The sequence below is a fragment of the Schistocerca serialis genome, chromosome 9 (assembly GCF_023864345.2).
Source record: "Schistocerca serialis cubense isolate TAMUIC-IGC-003099 chromosome 9, iqSchSeri2.2, whole genome shotgun sequence".
Classification (NCBI taxonomy): Eukaryota; Metazoa; Arthropoda; class Insecta; order Orthoptera; family Acrididae; genus Schistocerca; species Schistocerca serialis.
Window position 1 is genome coordinate 273147348 of NC_064646.1, and position 17639 is coordinate 273164986.

Genomic DNA, 17639 nt, shown 5'->3' on the forward strand with positions numbered 1-17639 from the left:
ATGGCTGAGGCTGCTTTCTGCTCTGTAGTGAAACGTGTGTGTGGAATATAGTTAAAAAGTGCTGAGAAATAGGCTGTTCTTAATGTTTTTCATAAATTTACAGAGATAATCAGCTTTGATATTTTCTCAGCCACTGTATGATACATTAGTCCACGTCGTACATGTAGCTCAGTTGGTAGCGTAGTGGAATGTAAATTTATTGCAGGTAATAGTTCATTGGTTCAAAACACCCCAGTATCATCCCCCCCCCCCTCCCCTCCCCTCCCCCCCTCCCCGCCCCCCTCTCGTTCAAATTGAAATACCTATATCTCATAATTATAGAACTCATCATTTTTTATGAATAATATGCATCATCTTGTTTCTGATTGCATATTGGATGTGAAATTCCTGTTTTCATTTAAAATACAAATTCTTAATTATCGATGTTTTATGAAAGACTGTTCATAAAAGTTGCTTAAATTAAGGAAACATAACAGTTTAATTTTTAAGGCAAAAATGAAAAACCAAATCCTCTTTATCTGGACTGTGTCCATTGTTTCATACCACAGAGGTAGATAAGTATCGTAGAAACATGAAAAACAGTAATTTTCAAAGCATCGAGCACAACATACAAATGCTGCATTTTTACATTTGCTACTGTACCATTACAATAAGAACCCAGCAGAGCTGATCTGGAGCAAAGTTGTGGGATTTGGCCTGAGAAGTAACAACACTGTTAAGCTGCCAGAAGCACTGAAACTAATACATGTAGCTTTTTCACATGTCACTGCCAAACGCTGGTGGGATATAGAATGGCTCTTCGTAAAAGAAGGAGAAAAAATGAGGCTCCTGTTTAGCTTTGTGTATTCTGTTGTTGATGGGCTCATAATCAATGTAGCAGGTGACACTTCCATAAGTGAAATGTATTCCTCAGGTCGGATAAGGAAGGAGCTAAGAGATTACCAGACAACTGACTGTAGTTAACCCATTAGTGCTGGAATTAATTTTTTTGTGATTTTTTTTAAAAAAATTGTTTAGACGAAAGTCATTACCGCCATTAGCGAGATATTTGATGTTGCCATATGGCAACGCTAGGCGCTTTCACTACCTAAATTTATATAGATTACAACTTCAATTAAAATAAGTAGGTTATTGAAATTTCTTATTACATATACAAGTTTTGCGCAAATTTATTGTTCAGTCTTCGTCGTAAAATTGATACATTATAACACAGTACTATTAATAATCAAAAATCAAACCTTGAACTCAGCATTATTTTACATGAAATGGAATAAAACAGTCAATACACAATCCCACATTACACTTTGAACACATTGTTCTCACAATAGATTTACAGTCCTTGCGTGCACACCTTTTCTTCTTCTTTCCTTCTGTGTGCTGGACGAGGTGGTCAGTCTTATCAAATCTAATTGAATCTGATATGCGGCTGTCGGAACATGCCCTTGATGCAGATGGTCTCCCGGCTCCTTTTGGTAAAGCTTGGTGTCTTTGCAAGTACACTGTTGCTACTTCTCTCTTGAAATTAAGCTGAGAAATAGTTTGGTTTCTTGCTTTATTATACAAAATCCAACTGTTTTGTATGGTGACATATAACATTCATGTAAAGAGACACCAGTACCATTTCTTGCTTCTTATTGCAATGTGATAGCATGCTAGATTCTGATCCATCTGATCAGTACCTCCCATATATGTATTATATTTGGCTACCAGTTTTGGTCTGGGAATCATTATATTTCGCTTTCTTAGTTGTGAGAATATCTTGACTTGGCCAACTTCTTGTGCACCACATGAAGAAGAGATCATTGTGACAACTGAGTTGTCCAGCCACCGCACATACAGTAATCCATCATTCTTCTCTATTGCTGTTTCAATATATCCCCAATCTTCCTTGGAAAATAATTTTTTGTTTTCCAGTGGACATTCCTTAGGAATTCTGTGGTGTTGTTGTTGTGTTGTTTTTGTTTTTTTTTTTTTTTTTGGTGGTACCGATGGCAGAGTATCCACAGTACTTGAGAAATGAAAATAGAGATGCCCCTGTAAATAAATTTTCCATGTAGAAGTTGTAACAAAGTTTTCTCTTCAATTCAGGAATTTCATCCAATAAAACAAGTAACGGACTTGCTGCCTTGCAAAACAACTGTTGCCAAACAACTGCTTATAGACTGCCTTTCCCTTAGGACCTTTTCTCTGATACAGTTCATAATTCACCAAATATCCGTCTTTAGTATTTAGGCTCCAAATTTTATAGCCGAGTCTTAAGTGGCTTACCATGAATGAATTGTTTGCATCCATGGCGACAGTAGTACTTCAGCATACATTCGTCATATGAGAGGTGTTCTTCAGGTACAAAATTCGCAATGCAGTGTTTCAACATCTCCATAACTGGACGAATTTTCCATACCTTGTCATTTTCATCGATCTTAGTGTTATCTGCACAGTGCAGAAATCTACATATTTGTGGAAATCTGTCTCTTCTCAGAGACTGAGACACAGCCGAGTTTTTCATGTCATCTTTTGAGCCCCAATAATTTCTTTTAGAAGGTAACTTATTGTAGCCACTAACATACAAAATGGAGATGAAACACCGTATTTCACCTGCTGTAATTTTTGGGCCCTGACAATTGAGAAATAGTGCATAATGCTTTGTTTCTTTCACTAAATGCTCAATAAATTCCTGGTCAATGAAACATTCAAATATGTCAATGATCAACATGTTTTCATACCTTGAGTAGTCAGGTTTTGGAAATGTAGAGGTAATTTGACTGTCAAAATCAGCTCCTTTCTCCCACCACCTCCCAAATGTATCTTTTTCAGAAGCCCAGTTCACGATATTGTCCTATAATAAGGTAGATCTTACCTCAGATACAGATGGCTCTGGTATATTTGGATGTTGTGTAGCTGTTTCAGGTACAATTGGATCTTGTGCAGTACGCATTGGTGGTGCCGGCGGATTACAGTGCTCATAATCAACACCGATCCTTTCGTTATTTGGCATCCTTATTTCAGCATTAGCCTGTAGTTGACGAGAGGACAGGTTGTCTAATAATTTGTAAAAATAAGAAATGAAACAGCAAATCATAATAAAGTCGGCATCAGTATACAAACATTTACAAACCAAAGATAGGCATACTTACCCACCAACATGTTCATTTCCCAAATCCTCATCTGTTTCTACATTCGGATCTGGGGGCTCAACAAACACATCACCTTCAATGTCGTCATTATAAAGAATCTCCAGCGCCTCAGCAGGCGAGAAACCTCTTCTAAAACAAAAAAGAGAAAATTCGTCCTTTTACTGAGTACAAGCACCTAGCATTGCCATATGGCAACACTGACATTCAAACGACCCAAATGCACGTAATTTATTTCACAGCAAGCAGCAACCTCCAAAGAATATATATTTGAATATTTAAAGCACAACCATACTAAATATCCAAATTATATATCGTAAGTTACTGTGTAAAACATACTTACTCAAACTTATACTCCATTTTTCTTCGTCATTCAGCAAATGACGACTTCCAACACTGTTAACACTGCAGAATTTAAATGTATTGTTAAAACTGTTGCAGTGTAGTGATCTTTACAGTCTTGCGGAACGGAATCCAGTGCTGCCAACACTCTCGCTTCGTTGATGTCGTGGAATCAACGATTTTAAAAAAGAGTGTTACAAACGTTGCCATATGACAACGCACGGCGCTAATATGTTAATACACAGCAGGATCATTTGAAAATTGAATCATAAAGCAATTCTAAACATATTTTCAAATTTGGGGCAGATGTAGAAGCAAATATCACATAGGTGGTCGGAGAGTGTATAGATCAAAAGTAGTAGTGTAACTGGACCTTGCAAAAAAATACAACATAGACCCCTGTAATTCCATGTCAGCCAATTTAAGAAATTAAAAATTAGGAGTGTAGGTCAAAGAACTGTTGTATTTCCACTTGTGCAAATTCTGAGTACTATGTGAGTCATGCAGCACTAGTAAAGTGAACCTTTGAAGTCGGTGAAATACATTTGTCATAGTTGTAAAAGGTATCTTCCTCTTGATTATCAGATGACATCATATTGATTATAAATACTTTTTTTTTTAATGTGAGTGCATCCTGTCTGTTTGCATGTTTACTGTTTTTCCTCTCTTTTTCTTTTTTCGAGTGCTGTGGAGCATATCAACAAAAGTTTGTTGCTGCTGAAGTTTTAGACACACAGCAACAGACTTTTACTATATAGTTCTAACATTCTAACTAATGAAAATGGCTTTGGAAGGAAGGCTTAAACAACTATACCATAATCGGGAGGGGGGAGGGGGGGAGTAGAGAATGAAGACACACTTACTTTGTTATAATTTTCTTTGAAATTTCAGAGCAGTTATTGATGACAATTTCAGAGCAGGTGTTGATGTTGATGATACTTGTAACATAAATACAGAACAGAAATAGCCAAGTTTTTTTTTTATTTTTAATTTTTTTTAAAGTGAAATTAAGGCTCAATACCACGAACATGCTAAACAGAAATTATCAGGCACAGAGTCAGTTTCCAAAATATTAAAGGGAAGCAAAAGGGAGGAAATAACAGGCATCCAGCTCAAAATTTGCATTGTTATGTTACTGAAATTTCTCTCTGCTTGCGTCATAAACTATACTCTCACACTTAAGAGCCTGAGAATTACCTGCTGAATAACATGTGAAAAATGTTTCTTGTTTCCCTTCCAATAGAATTTTTGGTGTTGTTTTAGACATAGTCAACTCTTGGGGGGTAAATGTAAAATTCACCCTGCCAACCATTTTACAGCAGCAGACAAGATGTGCCAACCAAATTGAGAATGTGTGCAAAGACATAGAACGCACTATTAATCAAACTATACAAAATACACTGAATACCTTAGAGAAAGACTGTGAAGCTATTTCAAAGCTTGTGTCTGAACGACTCCAGAAAGATGAAGAAGATCGTAATTTCAACTACAGAACTTCTGGCCGTGGTAAAACAGTTATTTAATTGTAGGCATGTGTGTCGGTAATAGCCTTTGTTTACACTTTCTGTATAATGCACGCTGTTCAGTTTTTTTACTGCACATATTGCTTTCTCTTTGAGCAGATATGTTTACAAAAGTATGTGTGTAGGGTATGCTTTATGTGTATATAAATATGAAAGAGCATGGGAGTACAGGATTTATTGTAGTATATTGTAGCTTTCAATGCAGGTAGAAATGGGATCCTTCTGCTTTCTCACATTAGTCAGTTTATCACAACTTTTAAGTTTCTTTTTTAGTATCTATTTCTTGTGCTTGTACAATCAATTTGGTAATATTCTCATCTCGTTTTTATTTTTCTTTACATCATTGCCATAATTGTGTTATATTTGGTGTACTTGTTACTGTTTCTTTTGCGTTATGAGAAAATTTATGAGAGATAACCTAAAGAGGATCACCATGGTATAGATAGCATTTTTCCAAGTATTTTTCTTCAGATCATGCACAAGTTAGCTTAGCCACTGTTTTGAATTGCGAAACAGACATCTTATGTTTTAAGCATATTTCAGGTGGGGGGAAATTGGTTTATTGAACAACCAGAGTAAGACTAGTGGACACAAAAGTGAGAAAACACAATACAATATGTAGCTTTAGAAGTCATAGGGAAAACACAGATAGGAAATAACAAGGGTAGGAGAAAAGATGAAGGGTGGTAAGGTGTTGGGGACAGAGGAAAAATGTCACTTCATATCCTTGATTAAGACACAAACAAACAGTTACTTCTTTCATTTTGCCTTTGTGTTGTTATTCCATATTTGCTGAAGATTATATAAATATTATTGAAAACGTAAAAGATGATGTTGTTTCCAAATTAATACATAATTATCATCACTTACTTACACTCCAGTAAGAAGAGAATGTGAATTTTTGCACATGAGCTGCTAAAGTAAAGTTTACAGGAGTTATGTAGACCCATTTAGAGTTAGATGCACATAAGTCAGTGGTGAGGCTATGCACAGCAACTAGGGCCTGATGTACTATGTACATATCTGTCTGCATCTGTACCTGTTTGCAGCCAACACTTCAGGGTGTGTATAGATCTTTAGCATTGATTTTTGTTCTAGTGTAGGTATTCTGAGGCTGTTCAGCCATTGTGGAGTCATTCTGGGTGGCACAAAGCAAACCTAACAAGTATTACATTAACAGATAGTAACTATAGTTTTCAGAATGTACACAATATTTTGAAAGGAGAGTTAGGACTGTCAGACTACATGTCTCCATGTGGAGCATACTCCAACATTGCCAGGTGAGGGAACACTGCTATCTCTCTCTCTCTCTCTCTCTCTCTCTCTCTCTCTCTCTCTCTCTCTCTCTCTGCGCCTTGCAGAGTGTATCATGCAGCCATCTTCATACTTCAGTAGCACCCCAGCTCTGGTAGCGTTGCTCTATCTAATATGGTACTCTACCTGTAGATACTTCATTAGCCATTCATTTTCATGATGTTTTTTCAAATGCAGGTAGCATGCCTTAGTTACATATGCATGAATCCACAAGAAAGAGTTAGTGGTCGAAGAATGTCGCCATTTTACTTTTGGCGACCGGAGATTTAGCATTAGTTTTTAACACTTTCTCAGTCCAAATGTAAACCCACATATATGGTGAGTACAGCCTTTTATTCTGGTCTCAGTGGCAGTTGTATGCTTAAAACAGTTTTTCACATTGCACTCACTATGTTGAGCCCGTTTAACGGTTTATCAGTTGAGAATGTAGTTCATGATGTCATTTTCTAAAGAACAGTAGTCTTGGTATCTGATGCTTGAACCTAAGTATATAGCATGCTCTTATTGTATAGCATGAAACAGTACATGTATCTGAGATAAAAGTTGGTGTAATATTTTTATATAACTATAATACTTTGCTAATGCTGTTTCTAACACACAAGCAGGAATCCCAAAAGACATATTAGTGGCAACACTGTAATCCTACGCATTAGTCACTTACATATAATTTCATCATAGTATTGTAATGGTTTTTGAAAGAAACTCATGTTTCATGGTGAATGTGATAGTTTTTGCAGAGATTCTGTATGTAATAGGATATCCTACTCATAAATGTTCCACCAAACTGGACTCTGATTCATTTTACAGACGATTTAAGTATTTTACAGTCTCCTTGCTTCTCTGTTGCAGATAGCATTTGCTCATGTTCACTACTCTTTTTCAGTCAGTAGTCTTCCCGCAATTCGCCCATTACATACTAGCTAAGCACTTCATGAAGTTACCTTTCCTACTTTTTTTGCTCATCAGTTACTTTTTTTCCTAAGAAATTGAGATTTACTGTAAGTCTCATGTTTCTGTGTTCTTGGTATGGTTCTAATGTATTGGTATGTGTAGTTTCTCTCTGTCTTTAATATAATTCGTAGCTTTCTCTTTACATTTACTTATTTTTATTTTATAGCAATATTGTTGTTCTGTGTTTATAAATGTGGACTTATAAGTGAATGCTAATGCACATTAGCTAAGATAGTTGTGGGACAATTTGTCAGCTTTTCAGCATTTCCAACATTTAATCCAGTGGAGTTTTCTTTTGTTTTGTTTTAGACAGTATAAAATCTTAAGTGAAATTCAGTGACAGGTTCTGAGAAAAAAATCGTAATAATTTTTTAAAATGGCAAAATGTGAGGATCTGTGTTCAAAAGAAAAATATTATTTTAGACTGCCACTTGCAAGCTGAACTGAAACAAAACATCGCTTTGTGAAATATAAATAAGTAAATCAAAGTTAACCCCCATAACACACAAAGGCGTGCTGCACACTTTTTATACATGCTGTCTTTATATTACTAAGGTAAATACTTTGTTTACTTCAACAATGATAAAATAAACTTACATTAAGTGAGCTAAAACACTGTTTAATTAAACAATAACAAAATAAACTTTTATTATATCACTGTTGCCGCGTACAAGTATTATCCCACAGTAATGAACAACTCAAAGCATTAAACAACACAGATACGTCAGATCCTTGCCAGCCACTTATTTGATTACTAATAATCCCGTAGATAACTGTCTTGATGTGAGATCGCGCTGCTAGCTTGGAATCTGGATCATTTTCTTGCACAGATCATAATTTTTTTTTTTTTTCACCTAGCCCAATGTTTATTTTATATTACTGCTGCTCATTTGGACGTACGACAACACAACTTATCACGGAGTTAGCCAAAGCAATAACAAAGGAATTGGTACAAAACAATGTTGTTGTGGATTGCACACTTTATACATACGTGCACCCACTTGAGAAGTAAGATCTCATATTTTTAGTATTTTATAATGTGTAAACAGTAAGAGGGCCAGAGTTTTGAGAATTCACCTCATAACTACCGAAGATTCTATGTGACTTGTCTGCTCAAGTTTATTGATGATGTCTTCACAGTCTGGATACAGGCCGAGAACTCTTAATTCTTTCTCTACTGCCTCACTGCATTGTTTCACCTGGTACTCTTCAGCTGTGCATGTCACCTTCTTTGATGTTAATATCTAGTTCTTGAACAGCTCCATAAAACCCTACATTTATATAAAGCTTGCCACCCATCAACTGTACCTCTACTGGAATGACTGCCATCCCTTCCACACTAAAAAGTTGCTGCCAAATAGTCTAGCCACCTGTGTAAGGCAGATCTGCTTGATGAGCAGTCCCTCTGCTTGATGAGCAATCCTTTTCCCAGTGTGCTGAAGTTCTTGCTAAGGTTTTCACAGTTGGGCACTGCCCTCCAAAGCTAATCCACAAACAGACCTCTTGTACTGTATTCACACAAGGCCCTGATTCTCCAATCAACCACACAAAGCAGCTGGAAAGAAGCATCCCTCTTATTACCCTGTTATCACACTAGGCTGGAACAGCTTCACCACATTCTCACCAGGGCAACTACCATTACTATCTTCAGATGCACCTTATAGCATATATCTAATCAGTATTAGATATTTTTCCCAGGATCACATCCACACAAGTCTGCTGTTAGTCACTGACATGTTATTTTATGTGGTGCTGGGAACAGAGGTCCTGCATGTTTGCTAATCATTGATGATAGCCAGCTGTGGTGCCGGAAAAAACAAAAACTAACGTCAATTAGATGTGTACTATAAGGCGCATCTGGAGATGGGACTGGTAGTCCCAAAATCGATTATGCTGTAAAGAAATTAAAAACTGTCCTTACAGCCACAGGCTTGTTTATTTATATTTGCAAATCTTCACACAGCTGCTCTTCCACAATCCATTACAAAGAAAAGCCAAAATAAATATCACCACTATACATCAGAGTAAAATGTCACCCACAGTTGCAGAAGAGGACAAGTCATCTTAAACTTGTGATCATGTGAAAGACAAGGTAGAGTAATATAATTTAGGTTAGGTCTTTTTAGATTCAATATTTTATTCAGAATGTATGTAATTGTATAGAAAAAAAGGCCTACTCACCAAGTGATGACGAGAGAACTCGCATATGGAAGATATTAAAGTTTGAATAACTTTTGGAGCCAGTGGCTCCTTCTCCTGGCAGAAGGGTTGAAGGGGAAGGAAGAGGGATGAAACAGGTTTAGGAAAAGGGGTGAGTTCAGAAAAGTCACCGAGAACCCTGGGTCAGGAGAGACTTACCACACAGGATGAGAAATCTTTCCTTCTCATCCTGTCCGGTAAGGAAAGACTCTTCTCATCACGTCTGGTAAGTCTCCACTGACCTGTGGTTCTGGGCTACTTTTCAGATCTCTACCCCTTTTCCTAAACCTCACCAGTCCTTTCCCTTCACCCCTCTTCCTTCCCCCTCAACCCTTCTGCCAGAAGGAGCCGCTAAAGTTAGCAAACTGTAATATCTTTTATATGTATGTTCTTCAGCCACCACTGCTTCTTTATCTATCCAGTTACTAATATTTTTAAAAATTATTTTTGTTGTTATTTTATTGTTGAGAGAGAGGAAGTCTATTGTATGTAATTAGTGTTATATTTGCTTGAGATATAATTTGCATAATTTAAGGTAAATTCTGGAAATTGTGTGTCCAATATGATCAGCATAGAGGCCTTATTTAACATTGTTTGTTCCAAAGTTACAAAATAGTGATACTGGTATATTATTCCATCTCTTGACTTGCTTACAGGTTGCCTTTTCCTTTGATTTCAGCTTTCTTATTGGGCTCTACAGCAGCATTTGTTCCATTTCTTCTTTTTGTTAACATGGTGATATCACTACTTGGAGAAAAGAGAATAAAATCTCTCATTGGCAGTGAGAAAGCTGATAGTTTACTTCACTACATGGTTAGTATTCATTTGTGTGTTACACAGAATTATATATGATTATCCCTTTTTATTCTTAGTACAATTTTATTGGTAGCTATTTTTGCATCATTTATCCCATTAAATGTTTGTAATGTATTAACTTATTTTAGCCAATTGCTTCGCTCAGGCCCTCGACATGTCAATACATTTGCAGCTGATACAGCTCACAGGCATCTTCTGCATTAACACGTCTGGATTTAATATTGTACACCTTGCACACACTTTCACAATGATTGTATGTACTGTCTAAACAATGTAAATAGCAAATATTCTGAAAAATGTGGGTTTAAATCTAGAGGGGTTTGGGAATTCTGAATTTATAGTTTAGTGTGATGCTTATTGTTGTGGATGAAAAGTGATTGAAGAATGAATCACAAAAAGATATATAGAGATGAGATCCTTTTATGCTCGTGAGCCTTGAATTGTTTCTTCTAACCTGAAGATCTTATGGTGACCAATATGAAAGCCCAAAATGGAGATTCTGCTCTTAGAACTTCTATTTCTGTAATGCCTGGAGAGTTCAGTTGAAGAGAAAGGTATCAATAAACAGAATGTCAATTCAGAAAGATAGCAGTAGTTTCATGGATCGGTCAAAAGGCCATTGGTATTATCTTTTGGCATTTATCTGATAATAAATATGCAAGCAGTAGCTTTTTTACAGTTTATTCAACCATGAACATCTTTTTGAGCCACTGCAGGCTCATCTTCAGATGGAGGTGTTAAAAGAACATTATGCTGTGGACTAAGTGTAGCTAGATGCAGTGCTGGTGCTGCTGGCAGAAATAACAGAAATTTAGTAATCAGTTACGAACCGTTTATGAATCCGAAAGTTTTTTATGTTTTAGGTTCTTACAGTGCACTGCCTTGTGGCATTCACATCAGATTGCTTCTTATAGTGTGCATTATTAAGATATGTACACAAATAAACACAGTATTGGTTTTACTCTGGCGCACAGGATGTAAACATTCGATGTTTTTACAAAGAATATGGATATGACAGATATTGCACTTAATACATAATAGTCTTTGGCAAGAGATGCATTGTATTATGATACAAATGTTACTAGTACAGATTTTACATTTCAGTAAATGTTGCTAGTTGCATACAAAAGGTAAACAGATAGAGATGAATATTTAATACGTAATTAAAAACTTTTTGTAAATTATTGCTGTTTTTGTTGTTTTGGTGCCAGGATCTCCTGGAAATTCTGGAAGAAAAGGTTTTGTGTTGACTCAGTCTGTTCATTCAGTAATTCATCTTCCTGCCGAAATCTTGTCGTTCTTGGTGTGTAACAACTATGGTATTCTGTAAATTACAAAAAGTTTTTAATTATGGATGAAATATTCACCTCTCGCTGTTTGCCTTTTGTATGCAGCTAGCAACATTTAATGAAATGTAAAAACTGTACTAGTAACATTTGAATTATAATACAATGCATCTCTTGCCAAAGACTGTTGCATGGTAAAGTGCAATATCTGTCATATCCATATTCTTTGTAAACGCATCGAATGTTTACATCCTGTGAGCCAGTGTAGCACCAAGTGTAGCTATATACTGTGTTTGTTTGTGTACATAGCTTAATAATGCATGTTATAAGAAGCAATCTGATGTGAGTACACAAGGCAGTGCACTGTAAGTACCTAAAACATAAAAAACTTTTGGATTCGGAAAAGTTTTGTCACTGATTACTAAATTTCTGTGAGCAGCACCAGGACTGCAACTAGCGTTTAATGAAATGTTCTTGTAACACCTCCATCTGAAGATGAACCTGCAGTGGATTGAAAACATGTTCATGGTTGAATAAATCGTAAAAAAGCGACTGGTTTCTTATTTATTACCAAATAAACGCCAATTTAAATCACAGTTGCAGTTTATCATCCACAATGGATATACTGAAAATAATTTTCTTTTTCTTCCTTTATTATTATCATTATTATATATTATATTAATATGAAAAGAAACGAGAACTGTATAATCTAGATTGATTGTAACACCTAGCCATCAAAAAGGAGTGCCTAACATTTAAACGAAACAAAACATGGGGCACCTGTGATGCCGCCCCCCCACCCACCCACCCACCCACCATATACAAGGGGGTATCCAAAATGAATGGGAATTGGGCTGTGGTGGGGTGGGAGAGTGGGGGAACCCATTAATCGACCAGGCGTCTGTTACGATTACGCCACCTGAGTCTGTGTGTGAATTTGTGTTCCTGTGAGTGCATCTGTTCACCCATGATAAGTTTTTTTAGTAAAACAACTTTTTCAATTTTGGCGAAAATGTGATGGCAGATTGGTGGGAGCAGCAGAGTTGGGGAAATAGGCTGCGGAAACTATTGTAATGCTTAAGAATGCTTATGGGGCTGCTACAATAAGTAAAACCAGAGTCTACAAGTGGTTTTCACATTTTAAAAATGGAGGTATGCCAATTGAAGACCAACCTCATTGAGGATGCCATCAGCTTCAAGAAGTGACGAAAATGTCGACAAAATTGATGCACTTATTCATGAAGACTGTCGCCGAACTATTGATCAACTCTGTGAGATGTCTGGAATATAATGGAATTCAATTCAGATGGTTTTATGTGAGGATTTACACATGAGAAGGGTTGCAGCCAAATTTGTCCCTTGTCTTCTTGTACACGAGCAGAGGGAGCATCGACTTCAGGCATGTTTTGAGCTTCAAAATCAGCTCAAAGAAGACCCTCAATGTTTTTCCAAGATGATTATTGGTGATGAATTGTAGTGATATTGATATGACCCCCGAAACAAAGCAGCAATGAAGCCAGTGGAAGACAAGTGGCTCTCCTCATCCCAAAATAGCTCATCAAGGGAAGTCGAACATCAAGACAATGCTCAATTGTTTCTTCAATTGCAGAGGTGTTGTGCATGCAGAGTTCATTTGTCCCCCCCCCCCCTCCCCCGTCCCGGTAAAACTGTCAACCAGGAGTTCTACTTAGAGGTTTTGAAAAGATTGAGATAGAGTATCCGGAAGAAAAGGGCAGATCTTTGGCGAACAGGCAACGGGTTCTTCCATCATGACAATGTGCCATCCCACAACGCCCTCTCTGAAAGCAGTTCTTGACCAAAAACAGCATGGCACAGATTGTCCACCCCCTTACTCACCGAATCTAGCCTCCTGTGATTTATTTTTGTCCCCTAGACTCATAAGGGACAGGGAAGGAAAGTGTTTTGCCACTGTGGAGGAGGTAAAACAAAAATCACTGGAAGACATAAATAACATACTGATGAGTGAATTTAAAAACTGTTTTGAACAATGGAGGAATTGTTTGAAGTAGCAAGAACTTAAAAAGAATTTATAAAGTGAAATACACAACAAAGATAACAATGATGAGGAAGGCTTAGCTCATGTGGAAAACATGCTCATATGTTGCCACAGCCTCCAACAAATATCTAACATCTGCATCTTGGTTGGTGGTTTTATAGTTTTTAACATTCACATTAAAGTTTATACACTGAAAGGACTCTCCCACTCCCTGGCTCGGTACCAAAATTAAGGAGGGAGGGGGGGGGGGGGGGGGGGGGGAGTGCAAAGGAACTGACCCTATCAATCATTCTACATGAGCCAGAGGCAAGCATCTCTTGCAGGTGATAAGACATGGCCACATAGTGCAGAAAGGAGGACTTATTCTGGGTGCTGTGCCCCTGCTACTAGACTGTTGGCACACTTGATATTGATACACCAAAGGGCTGAAATTGGTGCCCTTTCTCTTGCGTCAAGACTTGCAAGCCGCCAATTTGTACTTCTTTGCAAAATTACCATTAATTCGAATAAGTGTGTAATCAGCACCAAACTTGAAACTTCCTGGCAGATTAAGACTGTGTGCTGGACTTGCCCTTTCAGGCAAGAGCTGTACCAACCAAACGACCTAAGCACGACTCGCAACCCATCCTCACAGGTAGGAGACCTTTACTTCCACCAGTACCTTATCTCCTACCTACTATTAGGTTGGGTTGTGAGTTGTGCTTGGGTAGCTCAGTTGATAGAGCATTTAGCTATGAAAGGCAAAAACCCTGCTACACAGATTTAATCTCCAGAAAGTTTCATATCAGTGCACACGCCTCTGCAAAGTCAAACATTCATTCTGGAGTGTCAAACTTAATGGAATTAAAAATAGAAACAGGGGACAATTTAGTAAATGGACTAGCTGCTCCTGCAATTTACATTGGCCATTTTTAGTTTGACATCCCAATGACAGGTATATTCATTAAATTCTGTCACATGGAGGGATTCAGCGCACACCACCTATTCATTTCTCTACGTGACTGTTTACTAATAATTTGAATTTTTTTTATCATTGTAGTGAGAGTAGAGCAGGTACTGCCCCTCATCTACAGTTTTGGAAACAGTGTTACACACTCCCTCACCCGCCCCGCCATCCTTAACACTCTCTCTCCTTGTATAAGTGTATGTATATCTCTCATGTTGCTGTAGTGTTGATTTTTGGAGGCTTCATAATAAAATCAGGTGGCAACAGGCAATACGCTAACTTACAGTTAGTAGTGTGACCAAAGTAGATTAGTCGACTACATCTAGTTCTTTAAATTTATGTTTAGCTAATTTGGTAATGGAAGTAGTACAAACATTGAAGAGCAGTAGTAGAATCAGTGATAGTCAGCAAATGGTGCCATCAGTATCATTGTTAAATAACGTATGCTATGTAGTCTCAAACTGAAATCTGCTGTCTTTTTCAGCAAAGGGTGACGATATAAAACAACTGTCATGGAATATATGATGCAAATGTGACACACTCTGCACATTTACAACACACGGTTGCTGCTTCTGTTCTCTCTGCACAAAAGTGGAAAACATTTTGGGGTCAACACCATGCACCCTAAACACTGCAACAAATATGCATAGCTTTTCATTTACATGTTTCCTTTATTGCCCATTCGCTCCCCCCTCCCACCCCACCCCAAAAAAAGAAAAATTACAAATACTGGTGCTTCTGTAGATGGATGACAAAGTGTTGTTTCATGATATTCCACGTCAGTTCTGCAACTTTTGTAGACTTTATCTCACAGGTAATTCATCGGATGATATATAAAACAGTATGTCTCTGATTTTTATAAATTGCTTCCTTTTTTGCAGTCACCAGTACGTATGCTGTGGTCATTTGTCCCAGAGCATCATCAGTGGAAGCTACTTATAGTTTTTGTCCTGATGTCAGTTGCTCTCTTCTTCCTGACTAAATGGTCTATTGGTCTTCGTCCAACTTTGTCACGTAAGCAGAAAAATTACTTCACGGATGTCAGGAACCATGTGGATAAGGTAGTTGCAGTTCGGAAGGTAAGATAATAAGCTAGTTATATTTTTGTCATTTGTTCCAATTATTTACTGCATTATACTGTCAGAAAGCAAGAAAGGTACATTTGCTGATGTTGAAACTACAGATTTTTTAATATTTAAATCATATTTTGTTTAATTTTAAACTTTTTTCGTTTTTCAGCAAGAACTTTATCGTGAATATTTGATGCAAAGTGTTGGAGACCAAGATATGTAGAGAAGATAATTTTTTAAATCACGTGCAAATGTCGGTTCGTATCGGTTTAGAATGTGTGAAATTAACAGCGCTAAGAACAGTGCTACAGCATGAGCTATCATTATGTTATGTTACTGAGGTATGCAGAAGATTGTTTCTGGGGAAAAGATTTTTGTACCCACTTAAGTATATGCATTTAGGTTCACATTTTGCCTTCCATGCAGTAAGCATGTATTACTATAAAAATAAAATGAAAGCTTATTGAAGCACATGACTGTGTCTTACAGTGATTTCTTGTATGCAAAGAAATTGGCTGAAGTAGCAAAATGGATCAATGTTCCTATCTGATTCTGTGCTATGTTTGACTGATGTCATAATCACAAAAATTGTGATTATCTGAAACAACTGACTTCCATGGGAAAATTTATTTCAAAATAGCAACTGAAAATAAAGTATGCTAGTTTTAAATTCAAGTCATAATTCTGTCATTTTGTTTGAACAACACAGAAATGGCTGCTTACAAGAGGCATTCCATTTAGTTCTTTGTTATTAAACCATTAGTTTTAAGATAAAACAGTGTATTGTGTATTTTAAGTAAAATATCTGTTCTGCATTAGTACGAAGTTTGTCATTTTAAATTGAATTGCATTTTATTGTTACAATTAGCCAGTTGTTATACATCATTTATTCGTAATTACATTTTCCCTTTTTTCTATAGAACGTTTATTACATTGTTAACTCAAAACTGTGTGTGAGTATTTAGTTTCAAGTGAAAATGTATTAATGAGGTGCTACACTAGTGCATTGTTATAATGTCCAAAATGTTTACTCAGAATGTAATTTTGTACTACAGGTGTGTGAGTTAAATGAATCCCTATGTTGAAAATCACTTGTTACAAACAACATTTTAAAATGAAACTATCCTTGTATATTTTCCTATTTTTGTATGTATACAGCAAGAGGAAAATAAATTAAGTCAAAACCTCCTAAGGATCTTGATGTAAAAGTGTGCTGCTATTTTCAAACTTAGTTTTGCAGTTGCTATGTTAATGTTTTATGATGTGGTTTACATGAAATTGTGTTTTGCAACAATTTAAATTTGTGTAATTGGTTCTGAAAAATGCCATATATATTTCATTGTGTTAGATCCTGATAATATATAGCATGATTTCTTTAAAGTAGTATGGTATTTAAATTTTCATTTCAAATTCCTGAAACGTTCTGTATTTTTGTATCATCTGACATACTATTGAAAACTTCAGAAACTATTATTCAGTATGAAATATCCCCAGCAAAAATAAGAATTAAAACAAATTCAATTGCAGGAGTATGAAGTGAAGTGTGAAACACACAAGGAAAGTACAAACAAATGAAGAAGATGTGATAAAGGACTGCAACCAGGTTGAGGGGAGAGAGACTAATTGAGGTTGCTAATGGTTGCCTAAAACACACATTATTATTATCATTGCTACTACTAATACTACTGTATTTCAGCCTGTCATTCGAAACCTACAATTACCCTTTTCACAGCATTACCAAGTCATCATCAGATTATCTGTTTGCAAAGAAAGGGAAAGGTGGTAGTAAAATACTAGATAACTAAATTCCAAATCCAATTATTTCTGTAAGCAACTATACATACTTGAATATGTTCCAAAGTAACTTGTCGATTCAATAGGTACAAAGACACATTCCCTACAAACGTATGAGCTCACTGACTGTTGAAACTGAAAACTGTGGTTAACTGCATAATAGTATCAGGCTCTTTACTCTTAAATCACAAATATAAGATTAAAATATTCACAATGTAAAAGTGACTGAAAGAAAAACTTCCCAAAGTGA

General features: G+C 36.5%; 1 protein-coding gene across 3 annotated transcripts in view; it reads left to right on the top strand.

Annotated features, from left to right (window-relative positions):
• Positions 1 to 16978, top strand: part of LOC126419845 (sarcalumenin-like) — a 78800-nt gene extending 61822 nt beyond the window's left edge. For 2 of the 3 annotated variants that reach the window (XM_050087097.1, XM_050087099.1), the window contains 4 exons: positions 4793 to 4979; positions 10140 to 10273; positions 15407 to 15604; positions 15765 to 16978. In XM_050087097.1, coding sequence (XP_049943054.1) covers positions 4793 to 4979; positions 10140 to 10273; positions 15407 to 15604; positions 15765 to 15818 — 573 coding nt within the window. In that variant the 3' untranslated portion in view covers positions 15819 to 16978. The remainder of the gene's footprint in view (positions 1 to 4792; positions 4980 to 10139; positions 10274 to 15406; positions 15605 to 15764) is intronic. The other variant, XM_050087098.1, reaches the window with a different exon arrangement.
• The last annotated feature ends 661 nt before the right edge of the window (positions 16979 to 17639 follow it).